Source organism: Hipposideros armiger, unplaced genomic scaffold (assembly GCF_001890085.2).
Source record: "Hipposideros armiger isolate ML-2016 unplaced genomic scaffold, ASM189008v1 scaffold_71, whole genome shotgun sequence".
Lineage (NCBI taxonomy): Eukaryota > Metazoa > Chordata > Mammalia > Chiroptera > Hipposideridae > Hipposideros > Hipposideros armiger.
Genome location: NW_017731421.1, coordinates 3204147 through 3226899, shown reverse-complemented (window position 1 = coordinate 3226899; position 22753 = coordinate 3204147). Strand labels below are relative to the sequence as shown.

General features: G+C 46.5%; 1 protein-coding gene and 1 pseudogene across 1 annotated transcript in view; both read left to right on the top strand.

Annotated features, from left to right (window-relative positions):
- The window catches only part of RFX4 (regulatory factor X4), a 162590-nt gene that overhangs the window by 109057 nt on the left and 30780 nt on the right, over positions 1-22753 (top strand). The window contains exons 7-12 of the mRNA XM_019642582.1: positions 80-200; positions 2793-2893; positions 4943-5001; positions 8835-8979; positions 14076-14170; positions 14619-14736. Coding sequence (XP_019498127.1) covers positions 80-200; positions 2793-2893; positions 4943-5001; positions 8835-8979; positions 14076-14170; positions 14619-14736 — 639 coding nt within the window. The remainder of the gene's footprint in view (positions 1-79; positions 201-2792; positions 2894-4942; positions 5002-8834; positions 8980-14075; positions 14171-14618; positions 14737-22753) is intronic.
- Positions 21069-22264, top strand: LOC109382818 (keratin, type I cytoskeletal 18 pseudogene; annotated as a pseudogene).

Genomic DNA, 22753 nt, shown 5'->3' with positions numbered 1-22753 from the left:
GCCCCATCATACACTCTTATTTATAAGAAAGGTAGATCATCCTCAAACTTGGGCTTTTTATCTCTTGTGACCTCCTAAGTGATCTTGGCACAGTGGTGGTTTATGATGATTGGTGTAGCAGAAATAGGAAAGCATGCTGGTGGGGGTTGGGGAAGGCTGGACAGGGAGGATGATATCAACAAAGCAAAGAGAAGACTGAGGTACTGAAGCCATAGCAATGACCCTGACAGAAACACAGCAGAAGGCCCTGGTCTGGCGACAAGGAGTCACAGGGCATCTAAAGGAGCATGCGCAATGGGAGTGGGGATATTCATCATCTGCGGCTGCAGTAAAATAACAGCGTGAGCCCAGGCTCTGCAGCCAGCCAGACCTGGGCTTGAATTGCCTCTTCCACTTACTCGCTGCATCTCCTTGGACAAATAAAATAACTTCTCCGAGCCTTGGTTTCTCACCTCTCTACCAGGACTAACCATAGGACCTACTTGTTAGTGAGGGTTAAGTAAGATAATACTCGTATGTGTGAAGTGTTTAGTGCTTGTCACCTTGCATCATTAAAAGACAGCTGCTGTTAACGCAGCTGTTGCTGTTGTACCGCATCACTGTTGGAGGTCATGCAGGGAGTTACAAGTGAGAACTGGAGACGCAGGAGGAGGGCTGAAGCTGGACCCATAGATGTGGGAGCCATCTGCACAAAAGGGAGGAGAAGGTGTGTGTGCAGGAGTGCAGGGCGGACCCTGGGAATGCCAGCCTGGGGAGTGAGATGGAGGAGGGAGAGCCGAGGATGGAGATGAGGATCAGTCAGCAGAGAGAAGGTCAGGCCGCAGGGTGGCCACCATCAAAGGAGAGTAGATCAAGAAGCGGCGCGATGGTCAGTATCGTCTGACGATGCAGGAAGGAGGAGTGGGCTGGGCGGCATCTCGAAGACCAGGTGACCAGGAGGCCAGCTCCTCACCTGCTCACTTGACACCCGAGCAGAACAGCCTGAATGTTCTATATGCAGTTGGTCAGGAGTTCTGAAGACCTCTGCTCCAGAAATGTCAAAGTGAGTTCAGGTGGCGACTGAAGCTGTGGACATGGAAGGAAGAAAAGAAGGAAGGAAGGAAGAAAAGAAAAGGGAGGAAGGAAGAGTGATGAGAGAGGGCCCAGGACTGGGAGACGTGATGGCCAGGTAGAAGGGGCTGAGCTTCGAGACTGAGGAGGAGGAGCCAGCAGACGGAGGGGTCACACATGCCAAGGAAAACAAATGTTTCCAGAAGGAGGAAGGGCTAACAGAGCCAAATGCTTCCAAGATGTCAGGCGAGATGAGAACCAAAACGAGTCCATGGGGTTTGTGTCCTGGATGGAGGTTCCTGCTTAGGTGACAGCTGCTCAGATGGAAGGACAGGAATGAGGTCAGGAGCGAATGGGAGGCGAAGGAAAGGAGACGGAGAGGTTAGACAACTCTCTGAAGAAGTTTGTCTGTAAAGTGGAAGAAGGGGGGGGGTGGTAGCTTGAGGAGTGAGGAAATAAGAGGGTGTTGCTTTTTCAGGCGAGCCAGTCTCGAATGGATTAAAATGATGAGGGGAATGATCCAGGAGGGAGGAAAAGGTGGAATCTGCAGAAGAAGGGGCGCGGAAGGTTCCTGAGAAGGCAGGAGGGGATGCGATAGGGGGTTGGCTCCTTGCTTCTATCCAGGAAGTGGGGGGAGATGAGCAGGGCGGGTAGCAGAATGCTGCTGAAGCTCTTCCTTTACAGCTGTTTTACCTGAGAAGTAGGAGGTGATGCCACCTGCTTGCTGGTGCAGAAGGGGGAGCTGGGGAATTGGAGGTGTGAGGGTCATGGAGAAGGACGGAATTTGTCATGGAATAGGGGAGAGTGTGTGAGCAGAGAAACACGGGAGGGTTGCCCAGCGAGGTAGGAGTTGGCGATCGTGGCCTGACAGGAGAGTCAGTGGGAGACTGATCCAGGGCAGGGTCGGCAGTGTTGGTGGCAGGCCAGGGTGCTGTGGGTGTCAACATGGAGAGAGGTCCCTGTGGCTGTGGCAGGCTGACGGAGGAGGACTTCAGGGACGACACGAAACCTAGGGCTATGAGCAGATGGTTTTGATGGTGACCCCCTGTAAATGGCTCAGTATCTTCTCAACTCCAAATTCCCATCTCGTGTTATAACCTATTGCCCCCCACAACCTTTCACCCCCCCAGCCCCCTCCCACCTGCTGCCCCCAAATGGTCCTTGACTTTCCAAATCTGATACGGTTTCAAGAACCATGTCAGGGTTGATTGCCAGTTTAAAAATACACTGTTGCTTTCCCGTTTGTGGCACTCGAGAGGCAGTTTGGTGAGGCTGGGCCCAGGCTGGGTGGGCAGGCCTAGTGGTGTGCTCTCAGGGTTCCTGTCCAGCTGGGGGGCTCGGACAAGGCAGGACAGCATGAGGGGAAGAGGCCAATTACAAATCGGTGCCCACTGTCTTCACCCCTCACCAGAGCTCTTCAAAACCCACGAAGGATGGTGTTTTGCTCAGAGACAGTGTTCTAGATGCCACCAAGCCTTGCCGTGGGTTTGTCCCCACACTGGTGCGTGCCGTGTCTTCCTGTTGACCAGCACTGGCACCAGAGTACATTCTATTCGTGCCCTTCTCAGACCCACCAGCTCTCCACAAGGCTCCAGCTGTCAGCCCTATCTCCCAAGTCGCTGCTATGAGTGGCATCTGTTGGTTGCAGCCAAAACATGATTAGGGGAAATAAAACCCTGTAGGGCCTATTGGAAGGACTGGGTAACGCACGAGGCGCTTGAAAGTGTCATTTCTCTTTCTAGCTTAACTCAGGTGATCCGAAAGTTTGCCAAGCAGCTGGACGAGTGGCTGAAAGTGGCTCTCCACGACCTCCCAGAAAATTTGCGAAACATCAAGTTTGAATGTGAGTACTGAGTCTGAGGGCAGAGGGAAAAGGAGAACATTTTAGTGCCAAACATCTTACATGGGTTGTTAATCAAAGAACAACAATAGCTACCATTTATTGTTTGTTCCTATAAAGCGCCAAGTATTATGCCGAGCGCTTTTCCATGCATTAACTTATTTAATCCTCACAAAGTGTTCATTACAGGTGGCACACCTGTTTTTCTAGGAAAGGAAGTAGGCTTAGAGAGGTAGCAAGTGGCAGAGGCAGGTCATGTGCTCCCAGGTCTGTCTGTCGACCCCAAAGTTTCTGCTCATCTCCCCCATACTCCCTGTCTCATTTAATCCCCATGTCACCTCGGAGATGTCAGAAACAGTATCCCTCTTTTACAGATGAGGCTCCGAAAGGCAAAGAAATTTCCCCAAAGCCACACAGCCACACAGCTGGTAATTAGGGACCAGGAGTCAAACTCCAGTCTGTCTGACCCCCAAACCCAGATTTCCCCAAAGCTTCTGCCCACAAAATAGTGGTAGCAGGAGACAGAAAACAGCTTTGGGGCTTCCCGTATTTAATTCCCTGCCTAATGAGAAAGCCAAATTAATATTTCTCATAAAGGGACTGGGAGTGGGACTTCTCTGCACTGAGCATCACCGTTCATTCCCCAGCATTAGTTTTGAGTGAGAAAGCTGGCCCTCTTTCTCTGTCTCCATGTGTCTGTACTTGTGGGAAGACTCGCGTGCTATTTATTAAACAAAGATGAAATGATTTTTAAGCAAAACAAAGTTGTAAGATATATGTCTCTTAAAGCCCCGTTGGAATACAGCTTGCCATTCTTGCCCGAAATCGTGCCCGCGAGGAAAATGAAGGAGATCAAATTACTCTCTCTCCACAGGCGAAGGGGGCCCTTTCAGCCGCTCTGAGGCCGCCTGTGGTGCCCATCACCTATTGATAAAGCCCGCTTTATTTCACGGCTCTCAGTTCTTTTCTTTTCACGAGCACTAAATTCCACATCACAAAGTTAAAGAAAAAGTAATTAAGGAGACGGATTAACGATTGATCGGCCTGGAAAATTAGAAGTTCATCTGTCCCCCCGCAGCCCCGCCCCCCCTTTCCTCCACCCCACGCCCTGTTTTTCAAACCAAGCTGGCTCTGAGTACAAATTACAATAATCCCAGGGACGTTTCTGACCGTTTCTTGACCAGTTCAGAAATTAATGAGAGGAATGCCCACACCCGTTTTAATTCTGCTGACCAAACAAACCTGTTGAAAGGTGGCAGCGAGGAGCTTTCCTGACCTTCCACCTGTGGGTGCCTGGATGGAGACACCTGCCCTTCCCAGGGAGCCTTGGGGCGCACCCCAAGAACATGCAGGGAGTGGAAACACAGGTCACTCCCAACAACTCGGTGAGAATGAAGACCTTGGACAGGCACGTGGCGTGTCTGCTTCGAAATTCACAGATACAAGATCACCCCACTTCACATCATCAGCCGATTCTGTTAGCCTAGAAAACAGGATCCATCACCAAAACACACAAATAGGTCGAGGAGTTCATTTGATTAAATTGACAAATTATGAGTGCAAAGCCTCGTTCAAGGTGCAGCCCAGGGTTCCCTCCTCCGAGCGGCCCTGAGACCACCACCACTGGGGCTGGATCAGGCCTTCCTCTCAGACAGGCTACTTGATAAAGGGCCTTCTTCAAAGCTCCCACTTGATTCCTGCAGCTATTTATGGGGAGAAGTGATTGAGCTTGCAATTAGCAAAATGAAAGACAAGTAAATAATTGCTTTTACTCATGGTTGATTGACACCACACTTTCTCACATCTGCCCAGTGTGGCGTACACGTGACTTTGAAATATGTACCCCAAATATCGCCATTTTAGGAAACAGTTGTCCGAATGGAAGACCAGAGACTCAAATGCAGGGTTTTGCCAGCGGGCTCCTAAAATGGGGTAGGATGGTGAAAGGAATTTTGGCAAATAAAAACTGCTTTTTGAAACCTGCCCCTGGAAAACCCAAAGCAGGACCATAAAGCCTACAGATATTTCACACTCACTCTTTCCTTCTTGCAGTATCCAGAAGGTTTTCCCAAATTCTGAGACGGCAAACGTCACTAAATCACCTCTGCCAGGTATGTGTCCTGTGTTACATGTTCTAACTACTGCTGAGTCCTTGCAAATGAGGGCAAGTCCACAAAACCACCCCCCAGAGGACCTGTCGGGTGTGGCTGTGTAACAGCACACTCTCACTATTATCTTTAATTTCTACAGATGAGGAGAAAACACATTAGCCAATCACTAAATAGTTTGAACAAGCATGCAAAGCAACTGCTGACGTTACTGGGCCCTTCCGCTTTCAGATATGGTCTAGGTCTACAAGTGTGTGTTTCCCTTAAATGAATCCAGGTTTCTCAGCCACATTTTGAGCTGGATAATTCTTCCTTGTTGTGAGCTATTCTGTGCACTATAGATGTTTAGTAGCATCCCTGGCCTCTACACACTAGATGCCAGGAGTACTCCCATCCCCCAAGCACCACCTGGATTGTGACAATCAGGAATGTCTTACAGACACTGCCAGATGTAGCCTGGGGACACAATATCGCCCCACCCGCACCACTGTGAACGCTGAGATCCGTGCTTCACACAGATAAAGAGGATGAGTTGTTTGTGTCATCCAAAAGAGTTCAAAGCCACGAAGTACATTAGTTACCCAATTTTGTTTTTCCAGATTTCTGTTGTATGTAGCACAAAAATGACATGTGGTTAATATACAAAATTCAAAAATAACAAAAGTATTTCCAAGGGGCCAGCCGAGTGGCTCAGTTGGTTAAGAGCTCACTCAAGAGTTTGAGCTCTGAGCAACAGCGGTTCGAGTCCAGCCCGAGCTGAGCAGGCGCTGAGCTGCCAACAGGTAGCAGGATGGCTCAGCTAAAAAAAAAAAAAAAAGTATTTCCAGGAAAAAGTAGAAGGGCCCACTATAACTCCACAGCTATCACTTGATGGCATAAACCTTGGCATTTCTATTAATTTTGCATCTTAAGGAAGGCACTCTAAGTCTGCCCATTAGCATTCATTAAAACATTAATGACTTTAAAGCAGAAGGGGCAAACCGGTTGGCCACAGGTCAAATCTGGCCCTCAGATGTGCGGGCTTAGTTTTGTTTGATTTGTATATGTTCAAATTTTTTTTTTTTTTACTTAATCACTAACAGTTGAAACTGGTAGATGATAGCTAAACACCACCTTTTCTAATGAGAAAAAATGTGAAGAGCCGGCAACCCAGAGCTACTTTTCCCCAGGGCAGTAATCACCCGGGTGGCCTGAGCATCTCTCCATCAGGCACTGTCCTCATCACCCCACTTCCTCTTACACCTGGACCACCTCACTCGCGTATGTCCCCAGCTCGAAGAGCCGGTCTCGGGTCATATCAGGGAACTAGAAATGGTTTTGGTGCCTCCCGCTGGGGCTCTAGACAGTTTAGAAAGACTTTTGACCCCATAATGCACGTGCAGGTAAAAGCATTGACACCCCTGCCTACAAGTACCTGCACGCTCGCTCGCTCTCTCGCTCGCTCTCTCTCTCTCTCTCTCTCTCTCTCTCTCTCTCTTTTTCACACAGACACACACAGAGAGATACACACACACACTCCCACTCCTCTTCCCCCACACACAGTATGTAATTTAATCAGCAAATGCTACCTTTTCATTTTCACTAGGCAGCTATCAGACACATCCCTGGATCAGCCAGAGAACTGGGTTAGTGCTGGGATGAAACACCGTGGAACATCTTAGCATCCCAGGGAGCTTTCCTAAACACACACAAGGAGGGTCAGACTACACAGCGCCCAGCCAAAATCTCACCCCCAGACACCTAAACCCAAGATCTTTTTTTTTTTTAAAGATTTTTATTGGGGAACTGGGGGAAGGGGAACAGACAAGTTGCTGTCCTTTTGGACGGCCGCTCACTGCGGCTGCTCATGCTGGCTGCTGGCTGCTGGCTACACACAGTAGCCCATGGCAACCCACTGCCACAGGGACTGCAGCCTGGGCAGTCTCCGGTGACTCAGGGCAGCCCAGCTCCAGGTTGAGCTGTTGTTCAGCATCTTAGCTGTAGAGGGCAGTGTCACTGTCCCTCTTATGTGGGATCCGAACTGGGGCCTTCTGACGTCCCAAGCCAGCTCTTAACCAACGTGTCACTTGGCCAGCCCTAAACCCAAGATCTTAATATCCAGGCCCTTCCAGGTACATTAAGCAAGCAGCTCAGCATTCACATCTCAGTCACTTATTCCCCAAAATCTTTTGAATGCCTACTGCGTGCCAGACACTAGGCATGCTTAGTGGTATTTGCCCTCAGCAGAAAAAAAAGTAAACCAAAAAATAATAAAAAGTGATACGTGTAAATAGAGAATAGCAGGGCATTTAGGTCCTATTTAGATGACGTGGTTAGAGAGTGCCTCTCCGTGGGAGTGACACTGAAGTTGAAACATACCTGATGGACGGGTTGCCAGGGCGGAGCAGGGTGAGAGAAGGGTGTTCCAGCCGGCTGGGACACCATGTGCAAAGGCCCTGCGGTGTCAGTGCAGTCACTGCAGAGAGAACGACCTGAGGGACAGTAGCCTCCTTCATTGCGCTCTTACTCCCTGAACTAGGCACTTTTCAAGCAATTTCTCAAGAAATCCTCAGCAGCATCCCTCTGTAAAGGGTACTAGGTGCTGTAACAGCTCCACTTTATAGCTCGGGAAACGGAGGTCAATCTACTCGCCTGGCCCGTGTCAATCAGCTGGTCAGCAGCAAGGCCAGGATGTGACCAGAACCCCAGACCTTTACATTCAGTTGTTTTCATTATCATGAGAGACGAAACCAACTCACGTACTGGTATATCCTAGGCTTCTGTGTCCTTCAAAGAGTTCTAACAATGATTTAAGTAAGATTTTACTTGGTCTGAGACAGTCTGGGTGTAAAAGGATTTGTCAGTATTTACCTTTGCCTGGAAATTCACAAGCACTAGGAGACATATCATGTCCATGTGTATTTGAAACCTCTTTTTCCCCATTTATTAAAGACTTATTTGAAAACATAAGTAAAGGAAATAATTAATTAATATTTTAATAATGCTAATGGGCAGACTTAGAGTCCTTTCCTTAAGGTGCAAAATTAATAGAATGCCAAGCTTTATGCCACCAAGTTTTTTCTTTGCTTTCTTCAGTATTCTTCTAAGTTGGTGGTTCCAAGTATTTTTATTCCAAGTGTTGTTCCAACCTGCAAATTTAAGTTCTAATGAGGGTTTGCTGAGGAAACCACAGCTTAAATACTTACACACACACACACACACACACACACACACACACACACCAGTAAACTACCGACTCATAAGGTATGGTTTCCCTTTTCCTCCATCTCAATTATTTATATTTGTTTTAATCATTATAGTTATATAAAAAGTAAAGACAGAAAACTAGACTCTAGACTGCTTCAGAATGCGTTTATATGAAAAATATACACTGTAAATCCCTGGGGTTAAAGCTCTTACAGGCCCAGGGGCTGCAGCACCATCCCTAGGTCTGGGCCTGTTTCTTCTCTGGTACGAGAGACACACAGGTTATTAAGCACAGAGCTCCCATCCCCCAGGCTCGCATCAGAAGGTGACAGATCTCTGCGCCTCATCCCACTGTCCCACGGGGTCAAGACCAAAGGGGCTGGGAACAGCAGGGCTTGGCCTGGCCGAGGCCACCTCGAGGTAGTTTTGTATAGAGAAGGGAGATAATTGTGAGAGGGGCGCAAGAGGAAACAGTGCACGGCCCTTCCGAGCTATGGACTCACCTACTCATTTCCTGAAATTGAGTTTTCCTGAATTTCAAAGTAGTTCGCAAAAGACTGTTGGCAGATTCATTAAAAAGGCTTAAACGAAGCAAAGGGGTTTTAACCCAACAACCCATGAGCTAATGAGTTGATTGGATTGGATTGCAGGCGTCCCGAACAGTGATCCACAGTGCAGACATCACCTTCCAAATGCTGGAAGACTGGAGGAATGTGGACCTCAACAGCATCACCAAGCAAACCCTCTACACCATGGAGGACTCTCGCGATGAGCACCGGAAACTCATCATTCAGTGTAAGATGTTCCACTGGGGGCGGTTTTCTATTTGATTTTTTTTTAAAAGAAAGAAAAAGTGTCTCGGGAAATATTTCAGTGGCATTCCCACCCTGTCCTCCCCCCTAGGATCCTCTCCCTTTCATTGTTCCTGTTAAATGGGTTGTCCCAGATGCGTTCGCTAATTGATTTAAGAGGACACGTGTCAAGATTTGGGGGGAAATTGGTTCCTGGTGCTACTGGGCAGCACAGTGTCATGCAGAAATCCTCACATGTGACCTTCAATGCCAGGCACGGTTCCCTAGGTGGCATAAAAAATAGAGAATAAAAGCTTGTCGCTCTCTCAGTGTATGTCAGCCTGGAGTCAGCTGGATAAGCTGCTGGTTTTTCAATGAGGGTCACATGAGTCAACCCACCCATTGAACGGTGAACCTTTGGATTACATTAAATGTTTGAGAAGGGGATGGAGGGTGATTTATAATACTTCTGTGAACATATATTCATGTCCCCATGGACAAAGACTGCAGAAATACTGCTCCAAGTATTGTCCTGATGCAGTCAGGTTGTTCTAGTCGCAGAGGACATGAGCGGGCCAGAGAACACCCATCGTTAGCACATCTATGCTATTTCTCAAATGCCCGCACAGCCCGGGGACCCTGGACCAGGGTCGTTGGCTTCTTCCTTACTCTGCTCAGCCTTCCTTTCTCATGCCTCTGGGGGAAAGAGAGCACGAGGGTGGGAAGGGGGTCAGCTCTCCTTCCATCAGCTCTCAGAAACGCTGGTGCTGAGAGTATCTGGAGGTGGGGGATATGGCAGCTGCCGCGCCCTCACCTTCTGAACAGGATGAGGCCCAAGATTCTAATAGTGACGTTGTTCAGGAGGCTACAGAGCGGCTGTGCCCCCGAGAAGAGAGGCCTTTTCTCCTGGGAGCCCCCGGCCCCTCCGATTTCCAGTACATGCCGTCTACACTGTTGTCTTGAGGAAGAGCTTTCTCCAGCCTGTCTCAGCATATGGCGTTTATCAACAAACAGTGTTCCCTAAGATGTTCCTACTAGAGACTTCTTTCCCAGTTCAAAACCCTTTTCAAAAGCAAGTGGAGCAGCTGAAACGCTGGACCATGTGGACCTTCCATGGAGTTTCTTTTCTCATCAACCCCAGAGCTCCTATCAGGATCCTGTTTCTCTCTCTGTGCAGCCCCTAGCCTGCTTTCCTCTGTTAAGAATTTTAGAGATCGTCTCTAAAATAATATTTCAGCATATAGACTGCCTAGTCTGTGCCAGGTCCCATGTCAAACCCACCGCATGTATGATGTTATTTAATCTCCACATCGACTCCCGTGAGGAAGAGCCTTTACAGATGAGAAAACTCAGTCTCAGAGAGCCGGTGAGCCTTACCCCAAGTCTGGTCTCAGTGTCACCACCATGCTCTAGTGCTGTCACTTTGCAGAGGAAGCAAAAATAATGAGATGTGGGCACGTTTCAGAGGTTCCTGGATCTTTCCGAGTTCTTGCAGTCATGCTTGCTCTTCTGGTTTTGCCTACTCCCTGCTGGAAAGCCAGTGAAAAGCATGGCGAGTGAGCACTGACAGCACTGGCTGTGCCTCCGATGGCCGATGGCCGTGTCCCCAGGGCCTCATACCGGCCAGGCATGGAGGAGGTGCCTGTAATGCCTGTGCAGGACCCATCAGATGAGTGGAAACGGAGAGCGTCCGACTTCCTGGTTCTGCCAACCATTCTGAGCAGCATTAGCCTCCGTGCTCTTCTCCCACAATACCTTTCATGAGGGAGGAAAAGGCAACCCTGACTCATAGGGTGAACTATAACCACCCTCGCTTGCTTTAGGGACCAGGCTCTGAGCCTTTGCTGGAACACCATGGGGGTCACAGCTACCTCCCCACGAAAGAGCCTCTCGGGGCTTTCTCTTCAAGCGCCGTAGGGCAGAATGGTGCCCTTTCAGGCTGTGATTGTATCTTTCTTCTGGACACACTATGCGTCTCCCTCCGCTGATTCCGCCAGGTCAGCACCTCTTTTACCTGCTGTTCAGTTCAACCCAGCTGGATCTTACTGTCCTGGGTCAGGCACTATGTTAGACGCCGGGCAAAGAGCAGTGAATAAGATGGACACTGCCCTTCCCATCTGGAACTTAAAGCTAATGGCTATTGGAAGGTGACCAAGTAATTTACACATGTGTTGCATCTTACCAAAGAGGACCCGCTATGTGAGGCAGTGCCAGGGAGAGGGGGATGGAGGAAGGGTGCCAAACCTGAGCGCAGATGGCCTGGCACACAGGTGCCGTCCCTGCACCTCCCAGACAGCTGGGAAGTGAGTCCCTGCACACAGTGAACTGAACCAGAGATCATTTTGAGCAGGGTCAGGGGCAACTGTGCGCTGCACCCTCCTTTCCTTACAGCCAGCTGCCCAGTCTGCAGGTTCTTGCTTTAGGGGATCACCGTCACACCTGTGCTGTAGATCCTGGCGGGGAATGTTCTGCCCACCTTACACTGTGCAGTTGGGACTCAGGCATGCTGATGAGAATGAGTAGGTGGTACTGTGGTAAGAACGTGGGGCTGGAATGCCCTGCAGACCTTGATTCAAACCCTGGCTCTCGCGCACTGTGACTTGGCTTCCAGATCTGTACAATGGGGGTAATGCGAAGGGATTAAATAGTGCCAGTGCAGTGAAGTGGTTAGGAGGCAAGCACTCGAGTCAGGCTGGGTTTTAAGTTGCCTGTGCCATTCACTAGCTGTGAAACCTTTAGAAAGTTACTCAGTTCTTAGTGCCTCAGTTTCCTCATTTGTAAAATGGTACCTACCTCCTTGGGTTGTTCATGGATTAATTCAACAAACACTTGAGCAACTCCTGTGTATCAAGCACTGGTCTAGGTGCTGGCCTCATGACATTCACATTCTAGAGGTTGTCTAAGGTTAAACAAGTGTGTCCATGTGACGTCTTTAAAAGAGTGCCTGGCACCTGGCAAGCACTGGATACATGTTAGCAGTCAGCACTTTCATTGCCACCACCGTTGTCATTGTCATCAGTTGAATCACAATAGCTCAGATACACAGACAGTGTTATAAAGAGTAAACGAACACCAACAAGAAATTCAGAGACTAGGTAGGGTTCCAGTCCCTGCTCTGTCACTAACTCACCCTCTGATTTTGAGTGGGCCATTGAATCTCTTTAAGGCAAAGCTTCCTCACCTGTAAAACGAGGCAGACCAACTATTATAAATGGACTTTTTTTTTTAACTTTATTGGGGAACTGTGTGGTTTTCCAGGACCCATCAGCTCCAAGTCAAGTTGTTGTTTTCAGTCTAGTTGTGGAGGGTGCAGCTCACTGGCCCATGTGGGAATCGAACCGGCAACCTTGGGAGTCTGTACTCTAACCCCCTGAGCTAACTGGCTGCTCCCTAAATGGACTTTTAAAGTGTCCTGACTTTCTAGTGCTGAAAGCTGACCTCTCGTAGCAGTTATCAACTGAGTATAAAATAGGGAAAATTGGCTGGTCCAGTGAAATGGGAGGAAAAAAAAAACTGCTCAAATGAAAACTACAGAAATGTATGGATCTTGAATTGTGACTTGATTTGTTGAGCTCCACATACAAAAGCACACAAAAAAAAGTGTAATGAAAGGAGATGTTTCAAATTGGAGGTCACCACAGCTATGTTTGTTTCCCATCGTGATTTACTGATTACAAAGTACTTCCCGACTCAGTTATCTGACTTGTAAGTGAAGACAGGTTATAAAGTGGTGCGATCATCTGCCTTTTACTAATGTGGAATCTGAGGGCACAGAGATAGTTTCCTTCATTCCACAAATATTTATTAAGCATCTACTATTTAAGTAGTACTCAGTGCTACTTAACTGAGCACCGAGAGTCTGCTTGCCAATGTAGTTGTGGTTCGGAAACATTTGAATGATCAAATGTGCCCATGCACAGGGCAGACAGCGGCAATGCCTATCTGTTCACACGTGCCAGCGTGCACTGGATAACAACTGCATCGCAGGTAATGCACCAGCTAATAAAGATATCAGGCAGAGAACTGGCAGGGACACACACACACACACACACACACACACACACACACACACACACCAGTAAACTACCGACTCATAAGGTATGGTTTCCCTTTTCCTCCATCTCAATTATTTATATTTGTTTTAATCATTATAGTTATATAAAAAGTAAAGACAGAAAACTAGACTCTAGACTGCTTCAGAATGCGTTTATATGAAAAATATACACTGTAAATCCCTGGGGTTAAAGCTCTTACAGGCCCAGGGGCTGCAGCACCATCCCTAGGTCTGGGCCTGTTTCTTCTCTGGTACGAGAGACACACAGGTTATTAAGCACAGAGCTCCCATCCCCCAGGCTCGCATCAGAAGGTGACAGATCTCTGCGCCTCATCCCACTGTCCCACGGGGTCAAGACCAAAGGGGCTGGGAACAGCAGGGCTTGGCCTGGCCGAGGCCACCTCGAGGTAGTTTTGTATAGAGAAGGGAGATAATTGTGAGAGGGGCGCAAGAGGAAACAGTGCACGGCCCTTCCGAGCTATGGACTCACCTACTCATTTCCTGAAATTGAGTTTTCCTGAATTTCAAAGTAGTTCGCAAAATACTGTTGGCAGATTCATTNACACACACACACACACACACACACACACACACACACACACACACACCCCTACCTCACTCCCCACCCCTAACTATAACAGTGTCATGAGATAATGAAAGTAGAATGCAGAAAATAAAGTGCTATGAAAGAATAGAGGAGGCGTGATCAGTTTGCTGGCAAGAGGACTAGGGAGGGTAGAAAGGATTTCACAGAGGGGTCATTGCAGCTGGGCCACGAAGAACCAAACAGTCCAAGCCGAGGGAAGTGCCTGAGAAAACAGGATTTGGGGGAATGGCAAGTAATATGAGGTGGCCAGGGTTTAAAGTGTTCACAGGCATAGACGATGAATTTGCAAAGGTAATGTGGGGCATATTTTCTGAAGTCTTAAATGCCCTGCTGAGACTTTGGAGTTTTATTTTACTCAGTTTTATTCCTTTGTTCCTTTAAGACGTGTCTCTGTTTAAACACAAGTGCAGTGATGTGTGGGGTTCCCTTTGTTTGACAGTGTATCAGGAGTTTGACCACCTCCTGGAGGAGCAGTCTCCCATTGAGTCCTACATCGAGTGGCTGGACACCATGGTGGACCGGTGTGTTGTGAAGGTTGGTAAGCTCAGTGGGAGGCGCAGCCCTGGGTACTGCAGCCCATCACTGGCCTTTGTGACACACAGTGGTACAGAGCCCCGCCGTGAGCTCCCTGAACGTTCCGGAGCAGCCACGGGGCCCTGGGGTTCTGAGGATAGGCCTGTCCCCCTCAGGGTGGGGGTGGGGGCGGAGAGGGGGAGGGGTTGCAGGAGGCAGCGCCCTGAGTCTCCCTGCCCTGATCCAGCCTGGTCAGCATCTCTTTTATCTGTTATGCATATAAGGGCCTTGACAAAATATTTCATTTGTTTAAAGTGTATGTTTGCTGCTAAAAACAAAAAGTTGAAAACCATTGCTCCATACTCTGAACTTGTAGAGCTTACATAAACCTTGCTGTCACTTTTCAAAGACGGTAATAAATGGAGAGGTCACTTCCTAACCGCTGTTAAAGCCGTTCACTTTCCCATAGGTGGCTGCCAAGAGACAAGGGTCCCTGAAGAAAGTGGCCCAGCAGTTCCTCTTGATGTGGTCCTGCTTCGGCACAAGGGTGATCCGGGACATGACCCTGCACAGTGCCCCCAGCTTTGGTAAGGCCACCCAGCCCTCCCCACATCCAAGCACTTGTTCTCTGAGCAATGTGTATCAAGGTCACCTCTCGAAGTCAGCCACCATCTTAACTTGCTGTCTTTGAGGCCACAATGATATTGCCCCGAAATGTGTCTGTTCTGGGGGGACACAATAGTGTTAGAACTTTAAGAGAGAAAGATGACACTGCATGCTGCAAGTGAAGTATACAAATCTGAAAATGCGAAGTTAGCACACGGATAGTATTTGAGTTCAGAGAGGACTAAATAGCAGTGGCTGTACTCCTCGTTTGCCAGATGTCCCCAGAAATTGCTGCTTCCACTGGACTATTTTGCAGAATTTCATAGCGTTCACTTCCCTAGCCTGGGCACGTGAAGAGGCCTCTGAGTTTGAACATTTGCAAATGGCTTGATTGGCATCCTAGCAGTGGTTGGACTGTAAAGCTTTCTTTAAAAATGTGCCCCAGTCTGAGCCCTAGAAAAGGGCTTTTGAATTCATGTTCCTTTTGTTTTACTGACCCCTTGGGTTTGCTTCACTTCCTACCCCAAGTCCCCATCTATACTGTTTTCCTGTGTGCTGGGACTTGAACTCTCTGCCCAGAGGTGGTTATAACAGTCTCTGTGGGCAGGAACCTAATAGTCACCCACTTGGGGTGAAAGCTATGCTACACTGTAGGACACCATTTTCTGATTTTTATCAGAAAAAGTAGAGTATGCATCGAGTCCACGTCATCATTAGCAAAGTGAGGTGGGACTTGAAGGCATTATCCAGACATTTGAAATCTCCCAATACTTTGGCCTCAATTTTCTAGGCATTTCAGCAAAGGGCTGTTGGTAAATTTTTTGGGTAATTGCTTCAGTTCTCTATTTTACTTTGCAAGTAGAGATGTGGTTTTGTTTCTCATTATCACCAATTAAGCCAATCAGCTCTGGGTTTTGCTCTGGGTTTAATTTGACACTTTTCCGTGTAGCTTTTTATGGTGTTGTCACCGTTTTCCAGTTGTGCTATACAACCAAGTGATTATGTGGTGAAACAAAGAAGGCACTATTTTTTCTAAACAACTCTGTCCATGAAAGACTGTGTTTACCCAATTGGAGAAACATTTTGTGGTCGATTTCTTTCATCTCAGCGTTGGGAAGGTCTCTGAACCTGCCTGCGCCATGGCTACAGATGGAAATTCTCTCTGAGCAGTATATGGAAATGCTCTGGTGACTGCTACCTGGGCAGTGCCATCAGGCGTGGCATTTTGATGACTTCCAGTTCAGCGTAGTTAGTGTTAGCACATGTTACCTCTGGCTCTGGGAAAATCATTCGTGCATTACTGCTTTCAGTTAAACAGATGGTTGAAAAATAGTTGAGATTTTTTTCATTGTTTCAAAATCAGAGAATCAACAATATCACACACATATATACACATCCACAAAGCAAACATTTCTTCAGTTTGCTGATTCTTAAACTAACTAGGTATTTTATTAAGAACCCATTAGACAGGGAAAGGTATTCACTTTATAATATTCTTTGAAATTCATTTGTTTTTACCAAGTTAACAGTCAATCTAATAAAGGTGGTTTCGACAGTAGAACAATTAGGGGTCTATGAATGGGTTGAATTTATTCCTGAGAAATATTGTTCCTTAAAATGTGTGGGATTTTTTGTTTTGTTTTGTTTTGTTTTTTGAGCTACATGCAGTTATGGATACACTGGAAACTTGGGCAAATGGCGAAAATGGTCAATAAACTTTTAGAAAAGGCAAGAGATAGTAACCCAGTTTTACTTTTACAGTATTTTTTGACCCATAATACCTGTTTCCAAGTCCAGTTAGCAAACTATCTGAAATGGTCTTGCTCATATGACTCATTGTTGAGTTTTGTGGCTTGGGGTGACAGGCAAGTTGAAAGAATTTGCGGCGGACAAAAGCCCAGCTCCCCCTTTCTGCCTGTATATGTCAAAGACACAGTTGGTGGTTGTGTTTGGGTCATGTGTTCCCTGTATAAAAACAGCTAATTAGGAAAAAGCCCTCTGTTCACTGGCTCCCTCCCCGAGACGCAGGGGCCAGCTCTATATATCTTATAACTCCCACACGATTCCCGTCGCTGTGAATGGTGCAGGGTTTGCGTGTCAGCTTAGCAGGCTGACCAGTACAATGATCGTGTGGAATATGGCAGTGATCCCGTGGGGGACTCTATCACCTCTTCCCAAAACAGCCTCTTTCAAAGGTAGTTGACTCTTTTCTTCTCCTTAATTCCTTTTCATTCTTTTCTCCCAGTTCCCTTTCACTGGCAGAACCTATGCTGTGAACTAAAGTAGCCAGACTTTCTTTCTTTGCTGCGAGGAGCAGTTTCTAGCAAAATTAAGTTAGCAAAGGTAGGCTAGCAGGCAATGAACTTTCAGGCCTAGGAGAGCGGAGGAAATTGGAGGTTTTATTTTTTTAAATGTAAAAACCCCATATTTCCACTTGACTGCGCTGATTTCAGTTCACAGGATATCTGGATCCCTGGCCAGTGCAGGTGCTTTTGCCCTTTCACTCTGGGTGTTCACTGGTTGCCCCTTATTTCACTATAAGGACATCTGGAAGGCAACAGTGGTTCCCAGAAATCCTTTGGCACAAAACGGTTTGAAAGCAGCCCTGCATTTGACAGCTAAGGGGACAGGATTGGATATCATTCCCCAAATTTTCACATTGTTATGCACTTGTTTTATGACCTATCATCAAAGTTCACTCACTCAGGCAGGGCCGGGGAGGCCACATGGAGTGGTTCTGTCAGGGAGCGGCTGCCAAACCAAGTGGCCATGATTGAGCCCTGCACACTGCTTCTCTATGCTCTGATGTCCTGGCATGCCTCTATTCCCGAGATCCTGCTAAATTGCAGGATACTGACATCAGAAGCGTCACTCAGGACCCTGCCAAGCACAAGGAGGCGGGAATTGCTTTCCCTGTAGGCAGGAGAGGAAGCAGAGACCCAGAGAGGAGAGGGAACTTGCCCATGGACATGTAGCAAATGGAGCTGAGCTTCTTCTGGAATCTTTCCCATGCTAGAGCTTCTGCTATGCCACACTGTCACTGCCTCATCTTTTGCCAGCTGGATGCTAATAATAAAAACAAAGTAACATCTATTGAGGGCCTAGTATAGATATAATATTAGGCACTTGCGAATTTAATCCTCACAACCACCTGCGAGGTCCCCTCTTACTGCCCTCAACAGATGCGGAAGCCGAAGTACAACGTGAAGCTAAGCAAGATAATAATAATCACTATAACAAATATTTAGGAAGCGCATATTACCATTCAACTCTCACATTAACTCTGCAAGGCAGATACTAACAGGTACCATTTTACAGAGGTGGAAAGGGAGCTTGGAGAATTTTCTTGCCCAAGATTAATATGGCAAGTGGTGGAGCTCCTTTCAAAATCAAATCGATCTGACCACAAAACCCATGCTTTCTCAGCGATCACAATTAAGACAAATACCCTGGGCTCACATGCGTGGCACAAAAAGGCTAGACAAATTTGTTTAATCCTCATTGATGTTTTGTTGTTGTTGTTGTTGTTGTTGTTTGTTTTGTTTTGTTTTGTTTTAATTGGGAGAGGGGAGCAGTGTTGGGGAATTGGGGGAGGGGACCAGCCAAGTTGTTCTTCAATCTTCGTTCTGGAGGGTGCCTGTCGCCATCTGGCTGCCCATCAGCAGCTCGTGGCCTCTTAAGCTCAAGGTGCTGTGTTACAATCTTAGTTGCAGGTGGGTGTAGCCACCATCCCATGCGGGAGTTGAACCAGCAGCCTCGTTGTTAAGAGCGCGAGCTCTATCCACTGAGTCATCTGGGTGGCAGCTCAGTTCAAGGTGCCGAGTTCAGTCTTAGTTGTGGGCGGGCGTAGCCCACCATCAAACAAGCAGTCTTGTTGTTAGGAGCACGTGCTCTCACCAGCTGAGCCATCCTGCCACCTGTTGGCAGCTCAGCAGCAGCTCAGCTCAGGCGCAGCATCACTGGCCCATGTCGGAATCAAACCAACTGGCGGCCCTGTTGCTCAGAGCTCACGCTCTTAAGCTAACTCTTAACCAACTGAGCCACTTGGCTGCTCCCTCATTGATGTTTTTTTTAAATATCCATATTGATGGATCAAAAAAAAATTTAAAGCTATGAGACAAAAGAACAATAATTAGGCTATCATGAGTAATAAGAGATGCCAGAAAACAGTGGAATAATATCTTTTAAGTGTTGAAAACAAAGAACTGTCAACTATTATTCAAGAGTGAGGGCCAAGGGCCGGCCGAGTGGCTCAGTTGGTTAAGAGCTTGCTCAAGAGTTTGAGCTCTGAGCAACAGGGTCACTGGTTGGAATCCCGGCCCAAGCTGAGCTGCCGCTGAGCTGCCAACAGGTATCAGGATGGCTCAGCTGAAAAAAAAGAGGGCCAAGTAAAGACATTCAGTTATACATAGACTAAGAGAATTTGGAACCCATAAAACTTCACTTAAAAAAAAAAAACTACTAAAGGATGCATTTCAGCAAGAAGAAAAATAAAGCCACAGCTAAAGTCTAGAATACAAGAAACAACAATGTTCTAGTTAGTTTTTCTGTCTTAACAAATTACCCCAAACCTTAGTGGCTTAAAATAATCATTTTGTTATGCTTATGGGTTCTGTGGGTCAAGAATTTGGACAGGGCACAGCAGGGACAGCTTTTCTCTGCTCTGTGATATCTGGGGCCTCGGATGGGAAGTCTCAAAGGCTGGTCATGAATCAACAGCTGGAGGCTGGAATCATCAGGTGGCTTCTTCACTCCCATGCCTGGTGCCTGAGCTGGCATGACTTGACAACTAGGGCTGCAGAGCAAGGTGCCTTCAAGTGGCCCTTCCACGAGGCTTAGTTTCCTCACAGCTTGGTGGCCTCTGAACAGGTAAACTTCTCACATGGTGAGCTCAGGGCTCTACATGTGAGCATTCTAAGGGGAAGACTGCATTGCCTTTTATGACCCAATCTCAGAAGTTAAACAGTGTGACTTCCTCCATACTTTATTGGCCAAAGCAGCCACAAGTCTACCAAGATTGAAGGGGTGTGTAGATCCCCAGTGCTCCAGGGAAGAAATGTCAAGGAATTTGAGGGCCCTGTTTTCAGAAGAGAAAAAAATTTTAAATATGTAAAAAAATTCAATTAGCTATCAATTCTGATTTAAAAACTAATTTTTGTGTGTTTAAAAAAGGTAAAACCAAATTGTACAAGTTGGAGTGGTGGGAAGAGAATCTCTTAGGAGTAGTTAGAGTATGCTAAGTTCTTGGAATACTGTCTAACTTTAGACTGTTGAAAAATTTATAGTTTGGACTTAATAAACATACAGGTATTAATAAATGAAGGGATCATCACTAAAAGAATAGAATCAGAATTTACTGAGAAAAAATGGAAAAGTATGAAAAGTTAAGCTATGGCAAGAATTGAGAAGATAAAAGAAACATAGAAAAAGGATAGTAAACTAAAAATACAAACTAGGATACTAGTAAAAAGATCAAATGATAATCAAAGTAAATGAGAAAGTCTCTTCCCTCAAAAACCATCAGTCATAAATATTTTTACAGGCAGCTTTCACTAAACTTTTAAGAAACAAAATCCTTGGTTTATGAAAAAACATGAAAACCGATGTTTCAGAGAATAAAAACAAAAGAAGAAAAGTTATACAACTCATTTTTTGAAGGTAATCTCAGTTTCAAAATGTTGGAAGAATAATAGAGGAAAAGAAAACTGTTACTCTACACATAAAGATAGATGAAAATATTCTAAATAAAATACTAACTGATCAAATCCAGTGGCAAGTTTTTAAAAATCAAGAATTCAAGTATGATTCAAAGTCAGAAAAATTACTCTTTAGCATACTGAATTAATAGATTAAAAGAGAAAAGTCATATGATCATCTGTATTTGATACAATTGAGTTTCCAAGTATGATTTTTGAGACTCTTAGCAAATGAGGAATAGAAGGAAATTATTTAATATGTTAAAGGGCATCCAAAAATCTGCAGGAAACATCATAATATATGGTGAAACTTGAGAAGTGTATCTTATTCAAGTCATGAATAAGATAAGAATGCCTTCTAACACTATTTCTAATAAATATTAACCAGAGATCCTCACCAGTGCAATAAGAAAAGGAAATGAAATTAAGAATTAGAAAGGAAAACACAAAATTCTCTTTATCTATTGATGTTATAATGACAAAGAAAAGAAAATCTACAAACTATAAAACAAATAAAAATGTAGCCACCTCAGCCCGAACCTGAGTCTTGGCCTCTCTCCTTCCTCCCTGAACAACATGAGCTTCAGCACCTGCTCCAGCCTCTCCACCAGGGATCCATGTGGTTGCCCAGCCAGTGGTACCAGCCAGCCGGCAGTGCAGCCAGAACATACGCAGGCACGGGGGACTCAGGCTCCCCCGGTCTCCAATGCTCTGCTCCACCAGTGTCTGTGGCAGCTGGGGGTTCAGGGGCCTAGCCACAGGGATGGCCAGGGACCTGGGGGGCATAGGGGTTATCTGGACTGAGAAGGAGACTGTGTAATGCCTGAATGACCACCTAGCCTCCTGCCTGGAGGCTGATAATTAGAGACTGGAGAGCAAAATCCGGGAACATCTGGAGGAGAAGGGCCTGCAGGTCAGAGACTGGGGGCATTACTTCAAGACCATCAAGAACTTGAGGACTCAGATCTTTGCAAGTTCTGTGGACAGGCCCACATCATTCTGCAGATTGACAATGCCCATCTTGCTGCTGATGACTTCAGAGTCAAGTATTAGAGCTGGCCATGAGCCAGTCTGTGGAGAGTGACATCAGTGGGCTCCAAAAGGTCATTCGATGACACCAGTATCACTCGGCTACAGCTAGAGATGGATGGAGATTGAGGCTTTCAAGAAGGAACTGCTCTTCATGAAGAAGAGCCATGAGAAGGAAGTAAATGGTCTAGAAAACCAGATTGCCAGTTCTGGGTTGACCCTGGAGTTGGATGCCCCCAAGTCTCAGGACCTCAGCAAGATCATGGTGGACATCCGGGCCCAGTATGATAAGCTGGCCTGGAAGAACCGAGAGGAGCTGGACGTGTATTGGTCCCAGCAGACTGAGGAGACTACTGAGATAGGAGCTGCCGAGATGACACTCACAGAGCTGAGACCTACAGTCCAGTCCTTGGAGATCGACCTGGACTCTATGAGAAATCTGAAGGCCAGCTTGGAGAACAGCCTGAGGGAGGTGGAGGCACATTATGCCATGCAGATGGAACAGATCAACGGGATCCTGCTGCACCTGGAGTCAGAGCTGGCCCAGACCTGGGCAGCGGGGCAGCGCCAGTCCCAGGAGTATGAGGCCCTGCTGAGCATCACAGTCAAGCTGGAGGCTGAGATCACCACCTACCACCACCTGCTGGAAAAAGGGCAGGACTTCAATCTTGGTGATGCCCTGGACAGCAACTCCATGAAATCCATCCAAAAGACCACCACCCCCAGGATTGTGGACAGCAAAGTGATGTCTGAGATCAATGACACAAAAGTTCTAAGGAGTTAAGGCAGCAGAAGTAGGGCTGCCCTTGTGGGGGACAGGAGGCCAATAAAACATTCAGAGATCTTTGAAGTTTGGGGAAAAAAAGATTCAGCCAGGTTACTGAACTCAGTTTTTAAAAAATCATTGGCATTTTTAACACTAACTAGAAAATAATTAATATAATATAATATAATATAATATAATATAATATAATATAATATATATATATATATCCCATTCATAATAGAACAGAAACTAAAAGTTACCTACAGAATAATTCTAACAAAAATGGTGTGAGACCTTCAAGGAAAAATTTTAAAATATCATTGAAATATAGCTTGTCCATATTTGGAAAGACTCAACATCAATAGATATTCTCTTCAAATTAAAACATAAATTCAATGGAATTCCAGTCTAATTCTTACCTTTTCTCTCCTTTGATTTTGACAACCTGATGTTAAAATTCATATGGAAAAGCAAGTGACCAAGTTAGTACAGCCATTTTGAAGGTAA